Source organism: Oncorhynchus clarkii, chromosome 17 (assembly GCF_045791955.1).
Source record: "Oncorhynchus clarkii lewisi isolate Uvic-CL-2024 chromosome 17, UVic_Ocla_1.0, whole genome shotgun sequence".
Lineage (NCBI taxonomy): Eukaryota > Metazoa > Chordata > Actinopteri > Salmoniformes > Salmonidae > Oncorhynchus > Oncorhynchus clarkii.
The window spans coordinates 39,107,557-39,120,431 of NC_092163.1; the positions used below are offsets into that span (position 1 = coordinate 39,107,557).

Here is a 12,875-nt window from a genome sequence, read left to right on the forward strand (position 1 = left end):
AGGTATAAGTGAAATAACCTGTCTGTAAACAATTGTTGGAAAAATTACTTGTGTCATGCACAAAGTAGATGTCTTAACCGACTTGCCAAAACCATAGTTTGTTAACAAGACATTTGTGGAGTGGTTAAAAAACGAGTTTTAGTGACTCCAAACTAAGTGTACGTAAACTTCCGACTTCAGCTGTATATATATATTGTATTGTATTGTATTGGGAATAGGGTTTCATTTAGAATGCAAAAGGCAGCCAAGCCAATCAGAGCACTCACAATGCAGGAGCTTAGAATAAAATGGGCCTGAGATCCTTCAGCCAATCACCACAGACTATTCTGCATCTGTGACATTTAGAAAAGGTCATATAATTAAGCACACAAATGACAAGAGTTATAGGGGATGGCATGCCTTGATGAATTGCAATCTCTGGTTGAACACAGTTAATGATGGTGCTTAATGGTAGATGATGGCACAGCGGCTGTGAAATTAGACTAGAGGATGACTTACTAAGACTGTGAAATGTGGTTGTCTTAACTATAGCTACCTTTCTGCACTAACTGTAAGTCGCTATAAATAAGAGCTTCTGCTAAATGACTAAAATGAAATGTAAATGTAATCATGAGGGGTGTTGGTTCGGAGTGGGGGCAGATTTTGTCACATTTTCCACCTCTCAGATACCTAATACTTCAACCAATTAAACCTGAAATTAGACTGGATTTTCAATGCTGAAACTCCTGAAACCTTCACCATTCACACAAACGTGAGGACTGTGACCACAAAGAGCTAGGAGAATAAGGATGGAAGTCTGAGTTTGTGAGTTGAATTGTGAGATTTCGATGTTGTGATTCCACACTTAAAGTCACGTTTCTATGATTGAGTCCATCCATTCTGCTCGAGACTCTCTTGGCTGTCCCTTTAACAATCAGACTGTGCAGCTCCCTTGCGGGTAGGGGGAGAAATCGCGTGTCCGCTACCCAATGACAGTGCAGGATGCTGAGACCGGTGTGAATGGAGACTGGAAGACGCCACTGTCTCTGGATGGTGATGGAGAGGAACTAATGGTAGAAAAAGGTACATTTCTATTTTGATTCATTCAAGATCAACGCAAATACGTATGATAGAGAACGGCACCGAATCACCACATGCCCGAAATAGTGAAGTGTTTTCGATATTATGGGGTTGACGGTTCTCTTTCGATTAGACGGATTGAGGGAATGCATCTGTGCGTAAAATATCACTCCCAATTCATTCGTTGGATTGCATAGTAGATGAATGCATGGGAAAAACATGCTGTAAGCTAATTTGTAGAAGTCAATATGTGTTTTTATCTTGTATATTTCAGTCATTCGATTCGGTTGAAAATCGAATTGGTTTGTGAGTTCATTTCAAGTAGAATTGGTATCAAGGAAAGGTGAAACGAATTACATATCTCTATTTAATTTTCAATATAAAAGATTTCTAGGGCTTTAGAGTCGTATTTCATCCTAAAAGCGCCCAATTCCTATGGAATGTATGTGACGTTATCTATAGTGGCCAGCTGTCATAGATTCTCACATTGCATTGGAGAAGAATGATGTATTCCTATGAAACACGAGACATCAAGGGCAGTAACAATTCGACAAAAGAAACGTCTGTAATGCCTCAGGCTTACATTATGTAATATATTTCCTTATTAGGGGAATTCAAGAGGAACATTTTTGGAGATGCTGTCATTGTGAATAAGAAATATTATGCAATATCGACACCAGGATCATATTTATAAATAATTGAGGCTATTCGGCTACTAAACATTAGCGTGTTATGTTCCAATAATTTCAATAATCGATTGAGAAGAACCCGAAGAACCCTCAGCTACATGTGTCCCCTTCAAACGAACGAAATTCCCTTCAGAAATTGACTTTTCATTTTGGCTAACTGACAGAGGCGACAGCCACTCGGAAAAGCATGTTTGTACTATCTGATCCTCTCAACCAATCATGAAAGGCAAGGGGAGGGATTTTAATTGTGGGGTGTCTTGTCAGCAGCAGGGCTTGTTGATGGTCATTCAGTATTTTCTACTTAAGTAGGCCATATGCATCATTTCCCCCGTGTTATTATGGTCAAGTGACAACCTGCTGCACTGTCTCATTGGAATGATTGATCTCCAAACATGTCCCTGCCTCCGCTCAGATAGGATTTCCTTCATGACCATTCTGCACACTAGCCTATGCAGCTGACCTTTTGCCGCAAGAGTAGTGCGGATGTGGAGGGAATTAGAAATTATGTTCAGGTGTGCGTGCACAAGTTTGTTTTCGCACTCTAGCCCACGACACTGTATTGATGTATGAAAGATGGACCATTTGTGACTGCAACGATGATGCCACATTGATGTGTATAATTTATGTGTATAATTATTGATTTATAATGGCATTTAGAGAGACACTGCTATGATCTTTTGTGGATTTCGATTCCAACAAGATGGCAAAGATAAAGGACACTATAGGCCTAATAAAGGGTTTCTAAGGGATGGACTTAAAGGTTGCATTTGGTTGATTAAAGGGAAATGACATGGCCTTATAGAAATGCAGCCAGCACCAGAACCTAAAGCGCTATTAATTGGCACAGAAAGGGTGAAAGTCATGCTTTCAGAGCATCTGTAAGGCCTATCTGTGCGAAAATGGCCATGCCAGTAGGCCCATCTAATAGTTATGTTGCCCCTCGCAATCACAGCAGGTTGCGCTTATCTACCCCATATTTATTTCTCCCACGTGCATTTACTAGTCTAACAATATTATCATCGTTGGGCAGGTTGATTGAACCCCAAAAATGTGTAAATATACAAATACCAGTAGGCTAGTGGTGCGCGGATCAGCTGTTTTTTTCACCAACGCCCGCCCGCAATTGCAAATAACCCATCCGCACCGCGCGACTACACACTGATCATATAGGCCTACAAAACATTAGGAACACCTGCTCTTTCCATGACATAAACTGACCAGGAGAGTGCAGGGGAATGCTAGGATCCTTTATTAATGTCACTTGTTAAATTAACTTCAATCAGTGTAGATGAAGGGGAGGAGACAAGTTAAAGAAGGATTTTTAAGCCTCGAGACAATTGAAGTATGGATTTTGTGGGGTGGTGGGAAAAAGTTATTGTCCCCGCTGAAGACATCTATATCGGTCCGCAAATAGAGCAATATTAAAGGCCCAGTGCACTAGTTTTGTGAAAAAATATATTTTTTAAAGAATAAAAAAATATTCCGTATTCTGATTTTTCAGTGGGTGGTGCAGCACCCATACTTCCCGCGATTATTCATATTTTATGTGGTTGAAATACTATCAGCCGGTATTGAACTGCGCAGTCACATTCTCTCAAGATGCTGAAAGAAATATATCATATTTCTCCACTCTTGTTCCCGAGTATCATTTTACTGCAAGAAATGCTTATTTTTGCAAGAGTTAATGTTAAGGCTATGTGAGAGGGTATAGACCTAGAGTCAGTGTCCAGATTTTAGTTTCCATTTAACCCATCTGAACAGTAGGCTACAGTTCTCTTAACGTGCCATAGGCCTATTTGACACCCCATCATGTCACTGTCGAATTTGTTTAGCGCTTCACAATCATCACACATAACATATAATCCTCTTTAACCACTTAACCAACTCTTTCCCAAACGTTACCTTTCTGGCCCTCCCTTCTCTTTTATTTTCAACTCTCAATTTCGCAGCTTTTCTCTTATTGAATTTAACTCCAACATTGTCCTTTTTGCCTCCATGGATCAACGTTAACTTTTTCTGCTCATTCCAAAAATTATTTGACGATTGACCTGTAGGTTGTTTGGCGGAGTACCGTTAGACCCTGAAGTTTAGGCTCGTGCACTAATGCCAGATAGCCTAAAATAAAAACCTCAATGAAGCCTATAGATATAAATTACACATGAATGATACATTTCTGGATCTTTTAAGGTATTGCAATGAAACAGGCAGGGAGCAGGTCTCGAACCTTCGACCTTCTATCCCGAAGTCCAGCGCGCTATCGACTGTGCCGCAAAAGCATGCACGTGCGGCAGCGTCGATATCCACGGTTATAAACCCAGGGTGTTATGTCTTTATTCAACCAACCCGCCCTTCATCCACACAATGTATATAAGCGCGGGGACGGCAGTTACTACGGTAGGCTACTATGCAATGTGTTGATTGAGTCTTAGTTCAGCACCATGGACAGCACGGCGATTGGTGGATTCAGCGCTATGTTTGGGCGATTCAGCACCACAGCCCTGGACAGCAATACATGAGAGAGGATGTTTGCACCAAGGGGCAGACCGGCCATCCAGCATTTCTTGAAAAAGCCAGATGGGCTGGTCCATTTTTTTTTTGCCAGGTGGTCTAACTTTTTTGTTGTTTCGCAAAATGATAATTATCTTGCTAATAATCGGGGCCTCAAGGGAAAAAATGGGCCAGTGTGTTAGAAATGCCAGAGCCAATTTATGGTCCCAGTCCATCACTGTGTTGGTGTGGCTTGACAGACAGAAAGCCTAGACTCTTAGAATTTGGGGTGATTCGAGGAACCCTGGAAATTCTCAAGGAACCATTGCAGTCAATGGGTTAATTTTTGCACCATTGGTTAGTTGAGGGGTTCTTGGAGGAACCTTTCATGTTTTCAATGTTTCCTGGAGGAACCTTTGTGCTGGCACATGCAAAGCACTATAAATAAATCCATATATAATATTATTTCATCATTGGATTTGTGGTGCTGCCAGACTCAGAAGAAAATGGAAATATGTGGCTTTTGGTGATGGCTTTATGCGATAGCTAGCAACTTGTAAACAATAACCCATTCCTATTTGAATACTATTTTAATAGCCATGTTGAATAATACAACATTGTCTGTCATGCCAATTGTATTATATGACTGTAGCCTCCTGTTTTACTTCCGAAAAGTTTGTTGTGATGGTAATGATGTTTGTTTATGATGATAATTATTAGGAGTTGTCTTAGGTCACCAGTTAGCTACAGTATTTTCATCCTAGCCTACACTCTTGGTTGTTTGGATTGGTTGTTTAGATTACCTATCTGGGTTGCAGGCATTGTTTCACTTAGTTGGGTTGTTTTCTTTAAAAAGAGCCAGGTTGGGTGGTTGATGTTATGTTATTGATGCTGGATTATTAACCCTGCATTCATAACCAAGTGGGAATGTGGTATTTACCACACACGACTGGGAAACATCCACTTGAACGCCCCTCCAACTGGTAATCACTAGTGGGAAACCTTTGACATCACCTAAAAAGGAAATTACCTCGAAAACAGAATTTTCGGCAAGCAAGTTATTATACAGTTTTTTTAACATTAGAATTTGTTTGCAAGCATGATAGCTGTACTTTTAGTTTATGGTTGACACAGCTTGTTTTCCATTAGCCAATCGTAGTACGTCATCAAGTTCAAAGCACGTGAATGCATCCAAATTGTATTTACTACTTCACAACTGAAAATTGCCACCTTCCCACTTGGTTGTAAACACAGCATAAGATATGACTCAGTGGGTCAGATGAGAAGAATGCTTAGTAAGGGCGTGGCATTCACATAATTATGTTTGGCCACCCGTGAGAGTGAATTCCTTCCTGTTAATCTTTTCTGTTGTATTGTCATCTCATGTTAAGGTTGAACACTAATGTTTTTGTAGCATCAATGAGGCTTACAGACATGTATGAGTTCCTCAAGAGCCTATGCAAATCCCAATGTTGGATTTGTTACCACTTTATTACTATATAAAGAAGTTATTGCATTTGGATGACTGTCAATGCTCTATATGTAGTCATCAATGTTAATATTAGATTATGAAAAATGCATAAACATTCAAGGAAAATAGACATTTGTATTGTACAAACTTTCAACTTTATATGATAAACAGAAATGACATGTATTCTTACCAGTAGGCAAAAATAACTATCTGAAAACCGTGCCTCTAATCTTCTGATTGGCTGCTGCTGCTGCAATATTTTATTAAAAAGGTAAACATTTAACTTTTTTCCCCACCCCAAAAAGGTTCCTGTTTGAACCTTTACATAGGCAGCCCAGTATCAGCATATAAATGTCAATCTGTGACATTTTTGCGAAAATATATGCATCATGGCACAGGGGTTCCTCGAGGAACCTTTGTGACCAGAATAGGTTCCCCCCTGAGTGACAATTTACCGATTCGCAAAAGGTTCTTCCAGGCTCCTTCACTTCTAAGAGTGTTGGCTTTAGCTCAGCGGGATTGAAAAGTCTTGTTGGGCCCAGGAGACCCGGGGTCTAAACTCAGCCGGCCACATGCAGTCCTTGCCGCTTTTCCCAACATTTTCACTCCAGACTTCACAAACACTGCAGCCATTGCCAACCAATTGAAGATAATAATTGCAGAACTTCCTGATACAGTATGTGTGTTGTATAATTCGTTTGAGTTTAATGAGCTACAGTCTCTCAGAGGGACTGGCTACTGAAAAAGCAACTTGTTTGGCTAATGTTACACCCGCTCCACTTCTTTCAGCTAATGTAGGCTGACATATTACATCCCTTCCAGCGGATTTTTTTTCATTCACTTCTGCCATTTTGTATTTGTAACACTCCTGTCCCATTTTAAAGTTTTTTGTTGCAACAAACTGAAATTATAGTTATTACTGAACTCCCTGTCTGCTCTCGCCTGTCATTGTATCATTGTAATTGCTTCTGTTGAAGTGTTTTCTCGCAGGTATTTCTTCAGCATTTCTTTCTTGTCCCAAAAATGCTTAGCCTGGTCCCAGATCTGTTTATGCCATCTTGCCAACTCCCATGGTCATTGTAATTGGCTACAAAATGCTTTCCTTACCTCAAATACCCTTTATAGACTGGTGGGTTGTCATATCACAAAGCTATCTGACTCTGAATGGTGGCAGAGTGTTCCTGTAAAGATATTGGCAAAGTCAGGTATTGTGTGAGTTCATAAGACAGCCATTCAGCCATGTCACATCGTTGATTCTGAAAGGGAGAGGTGGCACAGTGCTATAGGCAAAGTCAGGTCTGGCTGTAGGACATGCGGATAATGGCTCCAAAAAGCTAGTGGCCATCTTGTCCCCACCCTCACCCTCACCCTGGCCCTGGCATGGAGACAAGAGTGTGTGGCACCGATGAGCAGACCATCTGTTGTCAGTCACTCATCACTTTGCCTTTTAACTTCCTCTATCCACCTGCACCGGAATTCATAGGAATACAATTTTTTTTCTCCCCTTTTGAAACTTAAGTTACAGTGATGTAAGAGGACTGCCAAAACCAGGTGCTTTATCTCTGTGAGCCCAGACACTGCAGTCTCTATGGAAACCGTGTCTTCTGAGAAGACGATGCAAGGGTGGCCCGGAAGGAAGGAAGAATACAGCCCAGCTATCCCCAAAGACACGCTACACCACCACTATCCGTTTAAAAACAGACGTTCATCTTTAGTTTTTTTTTTCAAAAGAACCCTCCCGTACTATCCAGTACCATCCTGTATCCTGCTGTACCCTCTTGAGTCCTCATCTGATAACACTGGGGTTTTATCCCAAAGGGCAGCTATTCCCTACGGGCCATATATGCCCTGGTAAAAATGAAAATAAAAAATAAAGTATTCAGACCCCTGGACTTTTTCCACATTTTGTTACATTACAGCCTCATTCTAAAATTGATTAAATTGTTTTTTTCCTCATGAATCTTCACACAATACTCCATAATTACAAAGCAAAAACACGTTTTTTATACATTTTTGCAAATGTATTACAAATAAAAAATGGAAATATCACATCCCCATAAGTATTCAGACCTTTTCATTCAGTACTTTGAAGCACCGTTGGCAGCGATTACAGCATCAAGTCTTCTTGGGTGTAAAGCTACAAGCTTGGCAGACCTGTATTTGGGGAGTTTCGCCCATTCTTTTCTGCAGATCCTCTAAAGCTCTGTTTGGTTGGATGGGGAGCGTTGCTGCACAGCTATTTTCAGGTCTCTCCAGAGATGTTCAATTGGGTTGAAGTCCAGGCTCTTGCTGGGCCACTCAATGACATTCAGAGACTTGTCCTGAAGCCACTCCTGTGTTGTCTTGGCTGTGTGCTTAGGGTCGTTGTACTGTTAGAAGGTAAACCTTTGTCCCAGTCTGAGGTTATGAGTGCTCTGGAGCAGGTATTCATCAAGGATTTCTCTGTACTTTGCTCCGTTCATCTTTGCCTCGATCCTGACTAGTCTCCCAGTCCCTGCCGCTAAAAAACATCCCCACAGCATGATGCTGCCATCACCATGCTTCATCGTAGGGATGGTGCCAGGTTTCCTCCAGACGTGACGCTTGACATTCAGGCAAGAGTATTTAATCTTGGTTTCATCTGACCAGAAAATCTTGTTTCTCATGGTCTGAGAGTCTTTAGGTGCCTTTTGGCAAACTCCAAGCAGGCTGTCATGTGCCTTTTACTGAGGAGTGGCTTCCGACTGGCCAATCTACCATAAAGTCCTGATTGATGGAATGCTGCAGAGATGGTTGTCCTTCTGGAAGTTTCTCGCATCTCCACAGAGGAACTCTAGAGCTATGTCAGAGTGACCATTGGGTTCTTGGTCACCTCCCTGACCAAGGCCCTTCTCCCCTGATTGCTCAATTTGCCTGGGCGGCCAGCTCTAGGAAGAGTCTTGGTGGTTCCAAACTTCTTCCATTGAAGAATGATGGAGGCTACTATGTTCTTGGGGACATTCAATGCTGCAGACATTTTATGGTACCCTTCCCCAGATCTGTGCCTCGACACAATCCTGTCTCTGAGCTCTACGGACGATTCTTTCGACCTCATGGCTTGGTTTTTGCTCTGACATGCACTGTCAACTGTGGGACCTTATATAGACAGTGCCTTTCCAAATCATGTCCAATAAATTGAATTTACCACTGGTGGACTCCAATCAAGTTGTAGAAACATCTCAAGGATGATCAATGGACAGGACGCACCTGTCCTGAAACAGGACGCACCTGAGCTCAATTATTGAGTCTCATAGCAAAATACTTACGTACATTAGGTATTTCTGTTTTTATTTTTTATACATTTCCAAAATAAGAATAAAAACTGTTTTCACTTTGTCATTATGGGGTATTGTGTGTAGATTGCCGAGGATTTTCTTTTATTTAATACATTTTAGAATAAGGCTGTAATGTAACAACATTTTTTAAAAAGTCAAGGGGTCTGAATACTTTCCGAAGGCAACGTACATGTATGTGACGGCCAGAAACGTGACTGCCATTTTAAAGTCTCTGGTGTTTAGTGACTCCACAGGGAGTTGACTCCTACTGGGCAACACAATCTGGCCAACTTTAGCAGTAGCCTACACAATACGTATTATACACACATTGCTCTGTACTGTTTCATGGATGGGAATTACAAATGATTTGCAACACACATAAATGTAGCTATATTAGCTGTAACATAAGAGGTGGATGCTATATAAGGCGCACCTGTAGGATGTAGGTCTATAGATGAACAATGAAAATACACTTGTTCTGCTCTTTGATGATAAGGAGTCAATACAACAGCACAATTTCCATTTGTATGTACAGTATACTTTCTGCCTCCCCCTGGGTCATATTCATTAGTGCAAAATGTAGCAAAGCCTTTTGAAACGGAAAATGAAAATGAGTGTTTCTTATTGGACAAGATCAAGGTAGTCCCTCCCTGTTTCAGTCCATTTGCTTCCTATTGGGGTCTAGTGAATATGACCCTGGTGTGTGGAATGATAGGAGTGATTACATGTGGCTGAGTGCTCCAGAAGAGGAAATGACAGCATGCACAGCTGAACTCTGGGGGATGTATTCTTGAGGTTCCTGCTTATTGACATGTATTATATATGAATATAGTGTTTGTATTAGTGTATTGATATAGAGCAATCCTGGGATTTAATAGTACTGCATTTGAAATCTCTTCAAATACTTTGAGCATTTGCCTTGGCATGCCAGATGGGCTTGATACTTGGTTCTATGCATAGAATATATGTGATATTGTGGTTGCTATACTAGATGTACTAAATACTATGCACAGTGAGGTAGGTGTTCTCTGCTTCCTGATGGGGTCAGCACTAATAGGACTGGGATGAGTGCCTGGGCCGGGGGAAGCCAGGGTGATGCTGCGATTCCCAGTGGGTTCACTTAGAATTGGAATCCCTCCCTGCAAAAGAAGCCCACAGAGCCACAGGCTGGTGTGACTCACTCACCCAGCTCTCAATGTGAACAGGAGGAGAGGAGCTGCTTCTTATGACACTACACCTACCAAATGCTGTAGAAGGAGTGTGGGATGTGTGTGTGTGGGTGGAGTGTGTGTGTGCGTGTGAGAGAGAGAGAGAGAAAGAAAGAGAGAGCGAAAGCAAGAGAGAGAGAGTATGCTGTGTGTTCTTGATAGATAAAATATGCAGCATATTTCTTGTCATTATTATGACAAATTGCTCTTTCCCCAGATCTGTCGATGTCGAGGTCCTTCACCCACACAGGCATGCAGTGAGCCGCCCATGTGTGTTATAGAGTGAGGGTGCACTGTGATCGTCGCAGCGTGCCCCTGGTAAGGACCCCGTGGCAAGCGTCCGGCCGGCCCAGGCCACACCTCCCACACCCAGGACATGTACGGCAGCGCCAGAGCGGTCGGCCACATCGAGAGCAGCCCTGCACGGTCCCCGCGCCTGCCTAGGTCCCCCAGGCTGGGCCACCGGAGGGCCAACAGTGGGGGCGGGGGCGGTGGAGGGGGTAAGACGCTCTCCATGGAGAACATCCAGTCACTGAACGCTGCCTACGCCACGTCCGGGCCCATGTACCTAAGCGACCACGAGGGAGTGGGCTCAACCGCTACCTACCCTAAGGGCACCATGACGCTGGGGCGAGCCTCCAACCGGGCCATGTACGGGGGCCGCGTCACGGCCATGGGCAGCAGCCCCAACATCGCCTCGGTGGGGCTGGGCCACCACGCTGACCTGCTGTCCTACAGCGACCTGGGCTCCCTGTCCATGCTGCAGCACCACCACCACCACCCTCAGGGGGTGCCGTCAGCCCTGTTGCGGCAGGCTGTGCGAGGCAGTGGGGGGGAACTCCTGGAGATGCAGGCCACACTCCGGGACATGCAGCGGGAGAACGACCTGCTGAGGAGAGAGCTGGACCTGAAGGACAGCAAGCTGGGCTCGTCCACCAACAGCATCAAGAGCTTCTGGAGCCCCGAGCTGAAGAAGGAGAGGATGATACGCAAGGAGGAGGCGGCGCGCACCTCCGTCCTCAAGGAGCAGATGAGGGTGACTCACGAGGAGAACCAGGTTAGAACACAACATGTTTTCTCCCCTCGTCTCCCCCTATGCTGCTACTTGATAGTGTACACTGGATAGTGTGTACTTGGAAAATCTTTTGGTATTTGTTTCAGTAGTCCATTGTTGATTGTCCATTGTTGTCAGCAATCAAGTTTTGAAGATATATAGCTTTCAAAATACAGAAATACAGCCGGTATGATGCTTTTTGCACCATATGATACAAAACGCAGCATCATACTGGCTGTATTTCTGTATTTTAAAAGTTATATACACTACATGACCAAAAGTATGTGGACACCTGCTCGTCGAACATCTCATTCCATAATCATGGGCTTTAATATGGAGTTGGTCCCCCCTTTTCTGCTGTAACAGCCTCCACTCTTCTGGGAAGGCTTTCCACTAGATGTTAGAATATTGCGGCGGGGACTTCCACTCAGCCACAAGAACACTAGTGAGGTTGGGCACTGATGTTTGGTGATTAGGCCTGGCTCCCAGTCAGCGTTCCAATTCATCCCAAAGGCGTGGAGGCCAGTCAAGTTCTTCCACACTGATCTCGACAAACCATTTCTGTGTGGACCTCGCTTTGCGCACGGGGGCATTGTCATGCTGAAACAGGAAAGGGCCTTCCTCAAACTATTGCCACAAAGTTGGAAGCACAGGATCGTCTAGAATGTCATTGTATGCTGTAGCATTACAATTTACATTCACTGGAACTAAGGGGCCTAGCCCGAACCATGAAAACAGCCCCAGACCATTATTCCTCCTCCACCAAACTGTACAGTTGTCACTATGCATTGGGGCAGGTAGTGTTCTCCTGGCATTCGCCAAACCCAGATTCATCCGTCGGACTGCCAGATGGTGAAGCGGGATTCATCACTTCAGAGAACGCATTTCCACTGCTCCAGAGTCCAATGGCGGCAAGCTTTACACCACTCCAGCCGACCCTTGTTATTCCGTATAATGATCTTAGGCTTGTGTGCGGCTACTGAGCCATGGAAACCCATTTCACGGAGCTCCCGACGAACAGTTCTTGTGCTGACGTTCCAAAGGCAGACGATTTTTACGCACTTCACCATTTGGTGCCGTTCTGTGAGTTTATGTGGCCTACCACTTAGCGGCTGAGCTGTTGTTGCTCCTAGATGTTTCCACAACAACAGCGCTTACAGTTGTTGGAACGGTAGCATCCTATAACGGAAAGTCACTGAGCTCTTCAGTAAGGTCATTCTACTGCTAATGTTTGTCTATGGAGATTGCATGGCTGGGTGCTCGACTTTATACACCTGTCAGCAATGGGTGTGGTTGAAATAGCCAAATCCACTAATTTGAAGCCGTGCCCACATTTTGTATATGTAGTGTATCATGAAAACTTGATCATTGACACGCAAAACATTTTGGGACAATATCAACAATGGAATTTGAAACAAATACCAAAAGATCGTTTTTGGGTGGAGTTTTCCTTTAAAGTCCGCCACTAGTCAATCTCCCTTTTACAACTCACACAGACATATGTCTCCTCTCTCTCTCTATCTCTCTCCCTTCCTGTCACAGTCTCTCACTGTACTCCCTCCTGTCTTGTCACTCGAACTATTCTATTTTCCTCCCAAGGTACTGTCTCCACTC

General features: G+C 43.4%; 1 protein-coding gene across 2 annotated transcripts in view; it reads left to right on the forward strand.

Annotated features, from left to right (window-relative positions):
• The first annotated feature begins 995 nt into the window (after positions 1-995).
• The window catches only part of LOC139370803 (ERC protein 2-like), a 70,336-nt gene continuing 58,456 nt past the window's right edge, over positions 996-12,875 (forward strand). For both annotated transcript variants that reach the window (XM_071110577.1, XM_071110578.1), the window contains exons 1-2: positions 996-1,062; positions 10,425-11,264. In XM_071110577.1, coding sequence (XP_070966678.1) covers positions 10,584-11,264 — 681 coding nt within the window. In that variant the 5' untranslated portion in view covers positions 996-1,062; positions 10,425-10,583. The remainder of the gene's footprint in view (positions 1,063-10,424; positions 11,265-12,875) is intronic.